Source organism: Martes martes, assembly GCF_963455335.1.
Source record: "Martes martes genome assembly, chromosome: 11".
NCBI classification, from domain to species: domain Eukaryota; kingdom Metazoa; phylum Chordata; class Mammalia; order Carnivora; family Mustelidae; genus Martes; species Martes martes.
In genome coordinates this window covers 55,664,544-55,681,748 of record NC_137899.1, presented here as the reverse complement: position 1 = coordinate 55,681,748, position 17,205 = coordinate 55,664,544, and the positions used below count along the sequence as shown (strand labels likewise).

Sequence of the window (17,205 nt, the reverse complement as noted above, 5' to 3'; positions counted from 1 at the left end):
GAAGGAACAAAGGAAATTGTAACTTAGCTCCTGGGTGTTCCTTCCTCGGACAGAGGTCTAGCCAAGGCTCACTGCTCAGTTTGTATCTTATCTGACAGCGTGTTGTTTAAGGAGCATGTTTATTTGTTTCTTTCTGGAGTTCTTAATGTCCTTACTAGCTTAAGATTTTAGAGTGGTTTAAAGGTGAGTATATGTGGGAATAGAACAGGGAAGAGAATTGGATTATGTTTCTTCTTACATTTAATATAGAAAATTGAGAAAATAGCTTCTATGTTTGTAAAACATTTCTATCATGGTATCAAAATTCAAATGTTTCTAAATAGATTTACTGAAAACCTTTAGGAAATCTTTGGCAATTTATTCAAAGTTAGTTTGTGAGGACAATGCTTTGGTTAGCTAAGGCCTTTGCCACAATTTTTCTGTCTCCCCAAAATGACCTTCATTCTAGGCAACGTGGCTTCCAAGGGTCTCTTCTTCCATGTCTTCTCAGTGAACCTCTCCCAGAGATGCTCCCTGGCACTCAGGGTTTGCATCTGACACTTTCTCTTGCCTCTTGAGCCTTGGCATTGCCACAAAACAACTTCGTGAGACTTCAGATTTGGGGGGCTGAAGGTACGATTAAAGTGCCAAAGAGAAGACAAAACGCTAGAAGTAAAACCAGCTCTTACTCTTGTTGCATTTCAGGGCTGTTTGGTGAACGGCCCTGCTGATTGTTGAAGAAGTTTAAAATATTACAACATGTTTCTGATGGGTAACAAGGGGAGAGGGACACTTTCAACAAATGTCTTCCTCTTCGTCCCTTAATTACCCTAGCTGTGTAGATATTCACAAGAGCAGATACACCCTAAGCTACAGATGTGTTTTTAATTATTTAGTGCTCTTGTATATTGAATCAACTATGATTTCAGTTAAAGTTTCAGCGTCTGCAAATTGTCATTCAGTTTTCTTTGTTCTTCAGTAGTTGGTGACTGTGGAACTGCTGATGCAGGAACTCAGTCTTATCATTTGGTTGGATTATAGCATAATTCTAGAGCTGCGCTACAGGGAAGGCCATGTTCCTTCACAAATGAATTAAGTTCTAGGAGAACAGCCTACAAAGGAAAGATGGATTGCCTTTTTTTTTTTTTTTTTTTTTTTTTTTTTTTTTAAAGATTTTATCTGTTTATTTGACAGAGAGAGATCACAAGTAGGAGAGAGGCAGGCAGAGAGAGAGAGGAGGAAGCAGGCTCCCCGCCGAGCAGAGAGCCCGATGCGGGACTCGATCCCAGAACCCTGGGATCACGACCTGAGCCGAAGGCAGAGGCTTAACCCACTGAGCCACCCAGGCGCCCCAAGATGGATTGCCTTTTGAGATGATTATAAGATTAAAAGATTGAGTCTTGGGAAAACTAAGATACCTTATTGAACAGAACAGTGATGGTCAACCCTGGATCCAGCCGAGAATCCATACTTAGGGGCCTTTGAAACCACAGCAGAGCGAGTTGTCTGCACTCTCCCCCAGAGTCAGACTTAGTTGGGGCTTAGTGTCCGAAGTTTTTTAAAGCTCCCCAGGTGATTCTAAAGTGCAGTCAGACTTGGGAACTGCCAAAATAGCTTGATGAAAATCCAAGCTAGTTAAAGAAAGCATTTCTTAATAAAGCAGTGACTCCATAGCTATTTGATAAGAAAAAGCATGAGGGGAAAAAATGAGGGAGAAAAGCTTTTAGTGAACAACTTGTAGAGGTTTACCATCTCTTATTCACTTTTGAAGTACAAAAGGTCTGGAAAACAAGTTTCTCAGTACTTACTCAGTGACAAAACCTAACCTACTCTGAGCATATATAGTGGAAAATCCCAAGGCCTTTTTCTAGTCTTCCATTTTCTCATTTGGTATGAATAATTACACATTTCACTGCAGAAATTTATTCATGTGTCTGATTTCTGATGACAAGTTGCTGTCCCAGACCTCCCTGAGGATGTGACATCGATAGAGTCCCTCTCTGAAATGGATAAAAGTTGGAATTCTGAACTACATCTAGCCCCACTGCAGATCATGGTGGGAAAGGGCTGTGATGGGGAAAGCCAAGGTAATAGTGTACCCTCCTTCTACTCGCCAAGGCAGCGGATTAGCACATTAAATAGAAAAAATGGCCCGTAGCAGAACATGGCTCTTGGCTCTGGCCGCATACATGTCCTGAGCCCAATCTTAGAAGAGGGTTCATTTCAGTCACAGAGAAAAACGAAGGTTAACCATCAACACGAGTAGATCAAGTAGAAAGATAGTCATTTTCTTATAAAAGACTCCTCGGGAGGACAAACTGTCTCAGACTTTGGTGGTTTGGAACTACACATTTATTATCTCAAACAGTTCCTGACTGTCAGGAATTCGGAGCATCTCACAGCTAGGCTGCTTTTGCTCATGGTGGCTCAGGAAGTTGTCAGAATGGGGGCCAGGATCCCGGCTGTCTGGTGCTGGAACCGGTACTTTGTGTTCAGTGCCAACCAGTCCTTTCCTAGAAAATTCTAGTTTCTGTTTCTGCAGCTGCCCAAAGTTTCAGTTTTCAGTATAAACGTAATAATTATTGGCAGAGGAGGCCCTGAGTCCTTCTGATATTCTGTTCTGAAGAGACCTCCTGGGAGTAGCTTATTAGTGGAGAATGCCTTCTCCTTGTTGTTTTTCTCTCCCCCTAGGTCCTTTCCATGATTTTCCTGAAGTTGCATAGGCATCCACCTCCTGTGGGCTAGTGAGTGACTGTTGATGATTGCTCTGGATAATACCAGGAAAAGACAGACAGATCCATGCCTCGGTGGAGCTTCCTCTAGAAGATAGCAATTAGTCATTCATTTGAAAATTATTAAATACTTGGCAGTATGCTCTAAAAAAAGAAAAAAGGTTCTGTGGAGATGCTGTAGGAACATATAATAAGATCTTAGCTAGTTTGTGTTTTTGCTTGATCAGTGCTTTGTCCTTTGTATTTTATAGGAAGAATACCTACCCTTGGGGTGTTTGTCAAAAACCTCCATTCTGGGGCGAAAACGTGGAAGCTGTTCCACACCCCACTCCGCATAACACACTCTTAAATCCTCCCTGACTACAGACACTTGGGGGATTTTGTGTGGTTCTGTAGAGTAATCTCATTTACTTTAAAACTTTTTTTTTTTTAACTTAGGTTCTTTCTACATTCACCTGTGAAGTTCTTGTCTCTCTCATTGCCCTCTGTCCCCTCCTTCCAGCTCGACTAAAATGCTGTGTCCTTTCCCCACACATTCCCTCTCTCCCTTTCTTGCCCCACCACATCTTTGAAAGGATGAGGTGTTATACAAAGCTGGGAATCTAATACCTTCCTTTTCTGAGCTCTTTGTATTTTGAGACATTTCTGATTAGAAGAAGAAAAACTGAAGATCTGCTGAAGAGAATTTCGGGAAACTGAGAGGAGGGTGAGGAAGACTGTTTTTGATCTTCTGTAAGCAAATGAAGGGATCTGCCTTCGGCAACTTTTCCCGTCTGTGCTTTCTTCCTGGCCCTGAGCCCCGCTGGGATCTTCCCTTGTGAGGTCATAAAATTAGAAAGCCGTTGACAAGATCCTAGTGGAGGTTTATGGTCTGCCTCTTTGCCCCAAGTATTTGTGACACGGTGAGGGAAGAAAATCCTGAATAGAGAGGGCGATAGAACCGTTACAAATATGTAAAGTATGCAGTAAGTGATGTTTTTAGTGTGTGGCTGTTTTTATTTGACTACCTGTACACGTATTTTTAAAGGTTTTTCTCTGGTCATGTATGCCTTCTCTTTCCCATTGCCCTTTTTTTTTCCCTGAGTTGTTCAACTGCAGATTTTCCTACTGTGAGCATTTTCAGAACTTGGAGAGGGACGGATGGCCTTCTCATTACTGCATAATTTCCCAGAGAGGGAGCGTCCGAAGGTATCAAAGAATGGGCTAAATGAAGAGTAAGCCCTTCTGCGTGGGAAGCATAGTAGCCAGGAGGGGAAAACACAGCAGTAAGGCCATGGTGGGGGGCAGGGAGGGGAGCTGCCTTCCTCAGGGGCCATGATCCTGGCCATTGAGAGAGCAGTCCACAGCAGGGTCCCAGAGTCTAGCATATAGATCTACTTTTGCCTTCGAGTAAATGAATATAAATTAGATTAACTTCAATAGCAAGTCTTATGTAACCTTGAACTTGCGTGTTCTCCCTTTAAAATGTCATTAGTATAATAAGCTGCAGGGTGCTTCCAAACTCACCAGTGCCTCCAAACACCTGAACACACGCACACTTCTAAGCTTAAAAGACTGTCCTAGAGAGGAATGAGCTTGTGCATTATGGAGTTCTTATTGCTGCTAAACATAGATTTTCCAAAGATTATCTTCATGGTACCTTTTTTTTTTTTTTTTAAAATCTTGTCTTTGAAAGTGACTATGGTTATCTTTTTTGTCTCTTTTTTATGTTCCTCTTTGGGAATGCTTTTAGGAAAGGATTTAAGCCTTCAAAGTTGAGGGGGTGTGAGTGCGTGCGGAGAGAGAGAGACTGGGAGCAAGCAGAAATGTGGGCAAATAAGTGGGGTTGAGGGATTTTATTTTATTTTTTATTTTTTTAAAGATTTTATTTATTTATTTGAGAGAGAGACAGTGAGAGAGAGCATGAGAGGGGAGAAGGTCAGAGGGAGCAGATTCCCCATGGAGCAGGGAGCCTGATGCGGGACTCGATCCCAGGACTCCGGGACCACGACCCGAGCTGAAAGCAGTCGCTTAACCAACTGAGCCACCCAGGCGCCCTGGTTGAGGGATTTTAAAGGTCGTCTTGTCTGTTCCCATTTCACCTACCCTGGGAGAGGGTGGTGCTTGCTTTTCTGGGGCATGTTTTCCAAAATGGTTGCCGTAAACCTGCCAGACTTCAAATGAGCGTTGATTGTGTTTGAGTAGAGATCCAAGTACACCAGGATCACCTATTTAATTTTTCTAGAATTTCTGTGTAAGCTAGAATCTTTGAAGGGATAAAGAGTATTTAATATCTTTACCAAGGTGTCATGCATGTTTTAGTAATTGATTATTTGTGTCATTTCTAAATGTTTTATAATTACTGTTTTGAGGCTCTTCCCCAAAATACCAATGTTTTACAGTGTATACATTCTGACAACTGCCTAATTTCTTGTGAAAGTAAATCAATATGATTCTTCCAGATTTTTGGCCTAAAATTCCTATGCAGAGGTTTTTCCCTGATATTAAAAACAAAACCCCAAAACATGACAGCAAACATAATTTTCATTGCCGTAACTCCTAATTTCGGTTTATACCTAAACACAAAGTACTGCTTTTGATAACTGCATTTTTCTTATTCTAATTTGATCTTTTCCCCCTAATATCTTACCAGGTGCAGAGAGAACTAGCGGCTGTTATTGCTTTGAAAGCAAGGAAGTCTGGTGAGTAGTCTTTCCTGGAACTGGGTGTATCTCAGGAAGTTTAGATGCAGAATGCAGAAAAATATCACTGTTTCTTTTTAAAATTATCTATTCTGCCATTGAAATAGCACAGAATACTCTATGTAGTTCTTTAAAATTTCACTGCTTTGCTTTATTTCATATTTCAAGGAAAAATGAAATTAAAAATAAAAAAATATGTTTGTAATCTGTTGCAACTATGAAGAAAGTCTCTGTGCACAACCCAAGAAAGCAAATCTCACTGCATTTACCTATCGTAATGACAGAGGAAAATAACACGAAGTTGGTCTTTGTTTAAGGGTGTATTTTTCATCTCAAAGCAGTTTCTTCTAAAAATAATTATGTAATGACATTTAAAAGCAAGCTTTTATGTAGGACTAATTGCGTGGATCTGATCCCTGATACCTGTAGGACACAATCTGGAAGCGATCTGTGGAAAGGAAAAGGGAGTTTTCAGATACATTTTGAAGGAGAGAAAGCCGTACTCTGATGAAATTCAATATGAGATGGAGACTTACTGAGGTAGAAAAACACTTAGGAAGAGTGGGAGAAGGAGGCATTGTTTGCTGTTCAGAGGGAGGAGGTCATTGCTGACTAGAATGACAAACTGAGGGGAAATGCTACTTGGATCACGGGAAACTGGAATAAGACTTTTCACGCAGAAAGACTATGACAAAATCAAAGAGATGACAAAAATCGAAGAAATAAATGGAACAGAAATGCCTCGAAAACACAAACCATGCATTTTACATCTTTCTTTTTCCACTTAGAAACGCTAAGAGTTTGCTTTTCCCTCAGTTACTTTTTGAATCCAATACACCTTAGTGTGAATTCGCTTTCCCTACGTAATCTCTTGTGTTTGTTGCTTTGGCTGATGGAGAGGACACAGAGCCTGCATGCCATAAAGGTGGAGAGAGGATGCTAAGAACAGCCATCTTGACCCCCAGGGTAGTGAGGAGAGGGCAGCATGGATAGGGCTCATAAGTGCCAGCATTAGATCATGGTTGCTTGGGTCGGTGGAAGCCTGATGGAGAAAGGACAGCAGTATAAAGGTTTTGGGAGAGAGGGCCAAGAGATAAATTCTGCTAGAGCTGCTCTTCATTCCCTTAATCATAAGGAAACAAAACCTACAGTCCGTTTGAGTTGGAATGGTAGTGCCTTATAGGGTAGGATTTTTTTTTTTTTAAGTTTCAGAAAAAAGGGAAATAATAAATTTGCAGTGTGTCATTGCTAGAGAAAAACAGAGCAAATAAATATAGATAGGCTAGAGAAGAGAGTTACTACATCGCACAGAGTGGGATGGAAGGGGACATTTGAACAAAGACCTGAAGTCAGTGAAGGGGTGAGCCATGTGGATAGCCGAACAAGAGCGTTTGGGCACAGGTGCGTAAAATGTGAGACTTAGGTGAAGGGTTTTTTTCTGTGTTTGTTGTTTGGGTTTTTTGGCTTATGAATGTCCAGTTGCCCCAGCTCATTTGTTGAAGAGACCATCTTTCTTTCATTGAATTGCTTTTATGCCTTTGTCAAAAATAAGTTGGACATATTTGTGTGGGTATATTTCTAGGTTCTGTGTTATTGTTGATTGAACAGATTCTGTTGGTATGCACCCGTCTTGATTACTGTAGCTATATATAATCCACTTTTTATAGGATTTATTTTCATGTCAGTAGTATAGATCTGCATCATCAGTAGTTTCGTTAGCTAAATATATGTACACTTTATCTAACTAATTCTTGGTTGTGCATTTAGGTTTTTAATTTGTTTCCTATTTTAAATAATAATAGAAGGACCTAAATATATATTCTTGTGCTTGTGTTATTTTTGCTCTTTTTCAATTATTTTCTCATTATTATATATATAAATATATAAATATTAAAATTGGAATATCTAGGTTGATAGCTAGGTATAAACACTGTTAAAGTTTTGTTCTTCACGTTTAGAACTTTAAGTCGTCTGCAATTTGTTTTTGTATATGCTGTCAGGTAGAAATCAAATTTTATGTTTTCCTTATGCTAAGCCAGTTACCCCAGGAGCATTTATTGGACATGATGCTAACTCCATCATACATGGAATTCATATATATTATTTCAATTTCCTCCCAGAACTTTATAATAATAAGACTTTTTCTGGGGTAGGGATAAAACAAATCTCTTTTTACCTTTCTTGTTCTCTTCATAGTTTTATTTTGTTAGGTTCTGTGAAATCTCCTTCAGAATTTTTAAAAGTATATTGCATTTATAGATATCTAGATAAATTTGACATTTGTGAAATAAGTGTTTCCATCTATGAACTTATTTTTTCAAATTTTTAGTATATGTGCTGCCAAAGCAAGCACTATTTTTTCAAATTTTTAGTACTGCTGTGAAAATTTCTCCGTAAGGCCTTGTACATTTTGCTTGTATTTTTAGTTATCTTGTGATTTTGGTAACTACTGTAAATGAACTATTTTTCTGTTCTCTCTCTCTCGCTCTTTTTTAGTTCTCTTCTGTGATGGTTTCTCAAGTCTTTATCTTTCATGACACTTTTTGTTTTAATAGATGTACTTTTTAGAGAAGTTTTGGATTTGCGGAAAAAGTGAACAGAGAGTGCAAAAGTTCCCATATATCCTCTGCACCTAGCTGTGCACAGCCTCTCCTACTATCAGCACCTCAGAGTGGCACAATTGTTACAATCAGTGAACCTACACTGACACATCATTATTGCCCAAAATCTATAGTTTACATTAAGGTTCACTCTGTATTGTACATTTTATGGGTTTGAACAAATGTATAAGGATATGTATCTACCATTATGGTATCATATAAAACAGTTTCCCTGCCCTAAGAATCCTCTGTGCTTCACCTATTTCTTTCTTTCTCCCAACCAGTGGCAACCACTCATCTTTTTGATGTTTTCATAGTCTTGCCTTGCCAAAAAGTCATGGAGTTGGATTCATACAGTATGTAGCCTTTTCAGATTGGCTCCTTTTGCTTAATAATATGCATTTAAGTTTCCTTCATGATTTTTCATGGCTTGAAAGCTCATTTCTTTGTAGCAGTCAGTAACATTCCATTGTCTACGTGTTCTACAGTTTATTTATCCATTCATCTGCTGAAGGACATCTTGGTTGCTCCCTAGTTTGGGCAGTTATGGAATAAAGCTGCTATAACACTGTGTAGGTTTCTGTGTAGGTGTAAATTTTCATCTGCTTTGTGTAAATATTAAGGAGCACAATTACTGGATGGTATGGTAGGAGTATTGTTCATTTTATAGGAAACCACCAAACTGCCTGCCAAAGTGGTTATACCATTTTGCATTCCCAACAGCAATGCATGAGACTTACTATTTTTCCATATCTTTGCCAGCATTGGTTGTTCTGAGTGTTCTGGATTTGGGCCGTGCTAACAGTAGTGTAGTGGTAACTCACTGTTGTTTTAATTTGTTTTTCCCTGATGACATAAGATGTGGAGCATCTTTCCATATGCTTATTTGCCATCTTTATATCTCTGGCAAAGTGTCTGTTAAGGTCTTTGGATTAGTTGTTTTCTTACTTTTTAGTTTTAAGAGATTTTTTAATATTCTTTGGGGAAGAATCCTTTTTTGGGGTTTTTTTTTTTACAAATATTTTCTCACAGTCTGTGGTTTGTCTTCTCATTCTCTTCACATGGTCTTTTGAAGAGCAGATATTTTTGAATTTTAATGAAGTCAAGATTTTTTTTCCTTAATGGAATCATGTCTTTGATATCTAGAAAATCTAGATACCTAGAAAAGTCATGCCATATTCAAGATCATCTAATTTTTCTCCTATGCATATTCTAGGAATTTTATAGTTTTGCATATCCATTTTTAGTTATTTTTTGTGAAAGGTCAGGTTTATGTCTAGGTTTGGGGTTTTTTTGTATGTAGATATCTAGTTGTTGCAGTCTCATTAGATGAAAAAACTCTTTATCCATTACGCTTCCTTTGCTCCTTTGTCAAAGATCAGTGACATATTTTTGTGGCTCTGTTTCTAGGCTCTCCATCATTCCACTGATCCATTTATCTGTTATTTCTGTAATGCTCCACTGTCTCGATTATTGTGGCTTTCTGATAAGTGTTGGCATCGTGTAGTGTCAGTCCTCCAACTTTTGTCCTTCTCCTTTAATATTGTGTTGGCTATTCTGGATCTTTTCCTTCCATATAAACTTTAGAATCAGTTTGTTAATATCCACATCTATTGTCTTTTATAATTGGTAACTTCTGCTGTATGAGATTTTGGGTCTAGAAAAAATGTTAAACTCAAATGAATTCTAATAACTTGTTTTAAAATGATCTTGGGTTCCCTATATGGGCAAATATATCATCTATCAGTAATGACTAGTTTGTCTCTGTCTCATCCATGTAAGTAAATCCTTTTTATCTCATACTATTTCATTAGATAGGGTCTTCCTATATAAGGTTGACTAAGGTGATGATAGTTGGCATTCTCATTTTGTCCTTGGCTTTAAATATAATATTTTTGATTAGAAAAGTAACATGAGGGTGCCTGGGTGGCTCAGTGGGTTGGGCATCTGCTTTCAGCTAAGGTCCCAGGGTTCTGGGATCAAGTCCTATATCAGGCTCCCTGATCCTAGGGGAGTCTGCTTCTACCTCTGCCCTTCCTCTCACTCGTTCTATCAATCCCTCTCCCTCTCTCTCAAATAAATAAATAAAATCTTAAAGAATAACATGAGTCAACAAGATTATTTTAGAGATGGAGAGGGTGCTTGGGTTATGGACATTGGGGAGGGTATGTGCTGTGGTGAGATCTGTGAAGTGTGTAAGCCTGATGATTCACAGACCTATACCCCTGGGGAAAATAATACATTATATGTTAATTTTTTTAAAAAAGATTATTTTAGTGAGAAACAAAGACATTACTCTCCTGCACTCCCAAACAAATTTGGTAAGCAGTGTAAGGGCAGAAATAACCAATAAGCCCAACAAGTTGTATACTGAAATATTCAAAGAATCCAAATATGAAAAGTACTAGAGATACTTACCTGTTTCACTGCATACTCTCATCGCTTGAGTTGACATTGAGAGGAGATGAGAAATGACAATGGCAAGGTACAAGAGAGGCTATCAGAGGTCTGGCATTCCTTTGTGCCTTTCTCAGATTCTAATTTGGCCCCTGCTGTATTCCAGGTACAGTGTAAGATGTGAGGATATAATAACAAAGATAAACGTGGCCCCTGCTGTTTTTAAATTACAACAAATGTTTCATAAATGGAAAACATTAATGAACCACTGGCTGTTTGAAAAAGAAGAACTTATTACTATGCAGTTAGGAGGTGATAAAATGCAGAGACATTCAGCATAGCCTTAATTAGAGTTCCGGCTGCAGAATGGTGCTTTCTGTGTATGCTTGATGTGACTTTCTAAAACTATTCTGAGGTGGTTTTTCAAGGCAGAAGAAAAAGAGGTTGGTGTACATCTAATAAAAAGTATGAAAATGATAGCACGGCTGGGGCTTGGCAGAAGGAATTGATTACCCTAATATCTTATGTCTTACAGTAAAACTGTTAATTAGGGCTCAGGTGGTCGTGCCAGATTTATGTCTCATTGCCAAGGGTTATTAAAACAAGAATTAGTATGAAGCAAAAGTTTTTTATTTCAGCTCACCCTACAAATAGAAATAAAAGTAACTGCCAATCGATAGATTATATAAATGATTCAAGGCTCTAGCTTAGTAAAAAATCCATTTTGTTGTAATTTTCTAAAAGGCCATTAGGATGTGCCTTTAAACAGTCTTCTCCTCCAAATGTTAACCTTAGTGAATGTGAATAGCATTTTAAGGCTTCGAGAGATTTACAAAAATTAGCACAGATATCCTTGCACGTTCTTTTTGTTCGATTGCTTATTCCGCTGCTAATGTTAGCTAATTAGAGTCTTGGGAGATATGTTTTTTCCCTTTTGCAGGAATCTACAGCCAAAGCACTTTCAGCTCTCATTATCTTTAGATCATATGAAATTTGTGCGGTGGTGGGCTTCTATTTCTGGAAAGCCAAAAATACCATATTGGTAAATCTCCTTGGCAGTTGTTCTATTTTACTCTGTCTGCTTAGTCCATAGCTAGTTAAGTGCTTTAAAACTAAGTATCCAGGAAATGAAAGTTTGGAAAAGAAAGAAAGGGGTTCTAGGCTCTGTTTATGCCATTAATTGTCACTGTGACCTTAGCAGAGTGATTTCGATTTTGCATCACGAGGGGAATTGATGTAGAATCTGATAACCTGAGAGATGCCTTTCAGCTCTATTATTTAATTATAGCAATACATATTTTTATTAATTACCTTCATTATCCTTAATGGAGTCACACGCTTGGGAATATTTTATACAGGACTCTTTTAGGGACAAGTGCTAAAACAAACAAAATGAAAACCGCAAAGCGAACTTATGGGCTCAGAGAACCTCTGGAGTTCATCTCAGCAGAAAGGGAAAAAACCTCTATCTGGGTAGTTTCCACAGATGTCTCACTGGGGACCTTGTTGGAAGAATGACGTGCTCACCTCGGGAGCAGGAGAAGCCTGGTGGGGGTGCTTCGAGAGATCGGGAGTCCTGCACACAAGAGAAGACACATGCACGGAGGCTGGGATGAATGTGGCCCCTCCAGGAAAACTAGCTGAAGAGGGACCGGCAGTGAGCAGACACTGTGTGTGCTCACCACAGGTGGCGCTGTTTGCATCGTGTGTCCATGTCAGAACAGAGTCTAGAGAGGAAATGTTGGGCCTGAGATGGCCTAGGCCAGCAAGCCCGCAGCAGCCAGCCTGGGCGTTTCAACGTCCCGTCTCCAGTTTTTCCTACTACACAATGCTCCCTCCCTTGTTAGTGATTTTCTGGATTATGGGGCTAAAGATGGGATTTGCGGAAAGATGTTCCCATTTTCCACTTTGGTTCCTGGAATGGAAAAGACCAGATAAAAGCTCATACATTTTTCAAGTAGCAGATAGCAGCATGTTTTTTTTCCCTCTTCCCAGGATCAATTAGCCGGGGATGGAGGTTTAAGTGGTATTTATGTACCAAGATATTTTATTATTTCTTGGGGATATTAAATATATATAATATAAAATAGTATAAAACAGCTTCACTCTATTGTGTTTAATTTGAGCTTTTGGTAAACATTATTTTTAATAGGCTTTAACAAAAAAGATGCGAAGGAAGCCAGTGCTTTACATTGAAGGTAAATTGTCTGTCCTAGCCTTCTAGATCCTCATGTTTGTTTTCTCATCTTTTGGATCCTATAGTCCAGCTTATTTAGGCATTTGAATGGGTGTGTGATTTCAACAGCCTGGTTGCTACTATTTGCCATGCAGTGGACTCTGTGCGTGTAGTATATTGAAGCGGGCAACCCGGGATCTGGTCATCAGGGTGGACCCATCAGGCAGGTTAAGGGGCTTCTGTCACCCCCGTAGTCTGCATCAGTTGCCAGCTTTGAAGATCTCCTCTGTTAGTAATAATCACTGGGCATCAGCAATACTTACTAGGAAATTTCAGCAGTTTTAAGCCTCCTTCTTAAGAATGTGTATGTAAGTTTGGGGGAAATGAGGTGTTGACAGGAAGCTCTGGTGTGAGACTTGAGGTCTGACACAATTGAAAAAACATCTTCTCCTTCAGGGCAGAAGCATTACAAGGATAAGATATTCATGTTGCTTTGTCATGAGAAATGAAATAGATTACTTTTAGCAGTAGAGAATGCTTTGTGTTTTATACATTTAGAAGAAAAAAAGTAAGCATTAAACCTATGGAATTGCTCCGACTTTTATGGTCCTCTAAATTTTTACTTTTTATTTTTAGTTGACAGATTTCTCCTTTTCATGGAGAACACTGTTTGACTTGACCCTTTCCCTTTTGTAAACCCATAGCTCATGTATAGAAGAAGGCACAATAGAATGAGATTTTAGAGTAGAAGTTAATACAGATAAGGGCCAGCAAAGACAGCTCCCATGCTAGTACAGTTACTGCTGTGTCAGACTCCTTTGACCTTTCTAGTTTTCTGTGAGAGTTTATATTGAAAATTTAAAAGTAAAAGCTATGATGATCTTCTTTTACAGGTGTTTGTTAATCTGGTCTCTGAGGGCTCTAATAATGACTGTCAGAGCTAAAAAAAATACCCTCATGGCAGAAGTCTGTTGGCTGGATTTTAAATAATGAAGGCATTATGCTTAATTTTTAGGGATACTTTCAAACACTTAAATTTTCTCAAGTCTTCCTTAGCCTGCCCCCTAAGGATGCACCTTGTCCTTTCTGAATTGATACTTCCACACGGTATGTTTTTTGTCCTTTTCTTCTCCTTTGCCACATCCCAGACGCTGCTGCGCTGGCTGCCAACCGGCCACCATCACTCTCATTCATGAGCCCAGACCTACACTGATTGTCTTGGGTCCCCACTGAATGTGTTCTTTAGCATTTGTCAGCCAAGAGGAAAGAAGTCACATATGTTTCCCCCTCAAATAATCAACACAACATTGTGGTCTTCCTGATTGATGGACGATGTAGGGTTTTTTTCCCTAGAAGAGAGAGCTTTGCCTAACACCAGACTGATTGTTGAAGCTTGTAAAAATCTCTCTCCTTCTCTGGCGCCATAATAACTCCTTGTTCTAACATTTCCAGAGCCTGTTCTGTCCCTGCTTGCTGACAGGTTTTGTATGTGCATGTCCCATCTCCTCTAGTACATGTTCTTATCAGAGATCAATTCAATGGTTAACATGTTAGATCTTTCCTTTTTTTTAATGGCATAAAACCACAATAAAAGTCTTAATATAATAATTATCATGCAATGTCAAGTTAAAGGATCTTTGAAAATGTAAAATTCTTGCAATCAAGAAAATAATAGCATTGGTAAAACCCAGAAATGATTGAAAATGCACGCAGCAGATGCTTTGTGAATTTTTCTAACTCTCCCACTGGGATACAAAGAAAATTGCCTTTAAAAAAAAAAAATCCCATGACACTGTCTTTTGTAATTAGAGCTATTAAGTCGAAATGATAAATAACCATTCAATGGCATACTATAAAAGAAAATAGCCCTTTGCCCTGATTTCTCCTTGAGCAGCAAGAGATCTGAGTGGATTGAAGTTGGGTTCCTTTAACCCTGAGGATTGTTTAGAATGGAGGAAAGCAAGCAAGCTGATTTTCTTTTTCATCCTTCAGCATGGTCATGTCCATTAAGATAGTAAATGGAAACTGATTTGCCAAGGAGGTGAATAATTATCACCACAACAGAGGGTGCTCCAGAATGCCCGGGTTTTGTTTTCAAAACAAAGTTCTGTGGGCCACTTCAGTGGCGGTATGTAATGCTTATAAGGCTCAGTAGACAAAGGTAATTATCTCTCTAAATGGGTGCTTGTCCCTGTCTCAGGGAATCAGGCCCTGGGAAGGAGAACTGAGTACTGTTGGCACCCGTTTCCAGGAACATGAGGGCTCACAGACCAGGCTCTTGTCCTGCATGGTCCAGGACAACGATTTTATGTCATTCAGATTTTTACCTGTTAGTGTTTGTGTTTTATATATGTTGCCAAGCCTCCCCAAGGTTTGGAGCAGAGAGGTGGGTGGAAGGCAGGAGAGAGGCTTTAGAGGAAGAGTCCAGTTTTCTATTTGAGTGCCTGAAAGCGACTTCTAGCGTTGCAGCTCCTGGGAGCGTTATTTTCTGTGAGGAAACTAGATGAGTATAATGAGTGTACCCTGTGCACAAATTCAATATTAGTTCTACACCCAAGGTCAAATGAAAGTTAATGACCATTTGCACACCAGAGATCTGAAACCCACATTTTACTTCATTCTCGTAATGACAAAAAAGGAGAGCAATTTATATTTAAATTGATTTAAATTTCAAAGCATAAACACAGAGGTCTCCCTGGTACTCTCTCCTTGTTGGTGAAACTTCCTGGTAGGGCTCGACTTTCATAAAAAATTGAGCCCCATCCCACTCCAGTTCCCTATTGTGGGCAGGTTTACATTTCCTGTGGAACAACCCTGTTGCCGCTCTGCTGGGCTGGTGACACCAAGTCAGAAGCCAGCGATGCAATCAGGGCCACTTTCTTCAGTGATTCAGGTTGGGCCTTTCTTGGGCCAATTAGTTGATTGAAGCAACGTCTGGGTGTCTTTAATCCACGGTGGACAGGGCAGCTTCTCCCTGAAGGCTGCCAGCTCCTTTGTTCTTGGTCTTCTGGGGAGTGGGAGCTGCTCCCCAGATGAGTATAGGAGACATGCCACCCAGTGTCCCGAGGCCAGCCTGAGAGGCGGCTGAAAGGCTGGCCTCCATGTAAAGCCCTTTGGCTGACTAAGTCTTTGTGTATGGACAAAGGTTTGCGTTTGAGGGGTGCCTGGGTGAGGCCGGGGAAGAGGATTGATCTGTCATCTGCTTTCAGAATTGATAATTCTGTGTTGGCTTCTTTGTACACCCCTAGGGTACAAAATGAAAGCGATGTAGATGTTTCAAATATTAGCATATTTGAGGAAATATTTAAAGAAGATGATTAGATAATTAAATGGAAAACTGTCTTAAAATGTTCCTTTAAAAGAACCCTTGCCGTATGCTGTTCTTACAAAGTGACAACGTTCTACAGCCTGATAAACACACCTTCCCACCAAAATCCAGCAGTCCTGGGCATGTGGCTAGGAAGTTGGACTCCCATGCCTCCTGTGTCCACTCACTCTGCTAGATCGACTGGCTGCCCTCAGCCTCAGTCTCCATCTTTCATAAAAGGAAGCAGGCACACGTGGTTGATGACGAGAGGGCCATGCTGAGCCTGTGGGTCGTGTCCTAAGTACCAAGTTCTAGACAGCTTTCCTTCTCTTTAATTATACGTTGATGCCTACTCAGTAAGAATATGGGAATAATAGCTTTTGATCATTTAATTTCTTTCTAAACTTTCGTGATTCAGTGCCTTTTTCCTCCTGAAAATGTGCAGAAGGCCTTTCCTGCTCCTGCCCCCCTCTCAGAGAACATTTTCCAACTCTCATTTGTATTGACAAGTAAGAGCTATCAAGGGAAATCTTTGTCTTGGCCACATGACCCAGCTATAGTCCGGCATTCATCACATTAAAAGTCTAATTGTGTAAACAGCCATGAAAATGGAGCTGTTCTCAGTAAAACTGCAATGACATGAGCACAGGGTATGTAAGGGTAAGTAAATAATGCTCCGTAGTACGGAGGGCAGCGAGCCATTTGATTTAGCTGAATTCTACCAGTGATGCTGTTGCGATAAACACAAAATTTGTTTCATGTACTTTCTTTCTGTTTATGCAAAACACGCATAAATACTGAACATTGGAGAATTTCTAAATCAGACATTTTCTTTGTAAGTGGCCAAACTGTTCTAGCTATTTGCCTTTTTTTTTTTTTTTCCCAGCCAGGTCATAAAAATACCTCATTTTAATGCTGCACACAGTGATTGAGATCTGTTTTTGGAGTGAGATGGGCCATAGAAATTTTGACCCCAGAGTCAATGATGTCTTGTATTATACAACTTCTTAAATTTGACAGTGTTTTTTTTTGGAGTTGAGGAAACAGAGATGGATAGATACTTTTCAAAATAATCCTAGTTTTGTTCTTGTAAAGCATTTAATTTGCATAGTAGTTAATTTGCAGTGCTCGTAACTCCTGCTCTCTGTCCCCCCTCCCCCCACTCCAGTTAAGCTTGGATGGAGACCTTGGTGTCTGCATTTTTAACCAACCTTCACCCCTAAGTGATTTGACAGACACATTCCAAAGTCTGTGCGATCTGCTGTCTCAGGGAGTGAGCTGGTGTTTTATGAAGGGTGTTGGTTTAATGAAGCAAGTGTGGTGGAGGCAATCA

General features: G+C 39.6%; 1 protein-coding gene across 1 annotated transcript in view; it reads left to right on the top strand.

Annotated features, from left to right (window-relative positions):
* RAPGEF5 (Rap guanine nucleotide exchange factor 5) overlaps positions 1 to 17,205 on the top strand; it is a 223,467-nt gene that overhangs the window by 77,665 nt on the left and 128,597 nt on the right. The window contains exon 7 of the mRNA XM_080818603.1: positions 5,344 to 5,392. Within this exon, the coding sequence (XP_080674729.1) occupies positions 5,344 to 5,392 (49 nt within the window). The remainder of the gene's footprint in view (positions 1 to 5,343; positions 5,393 to 17,205) is intronic.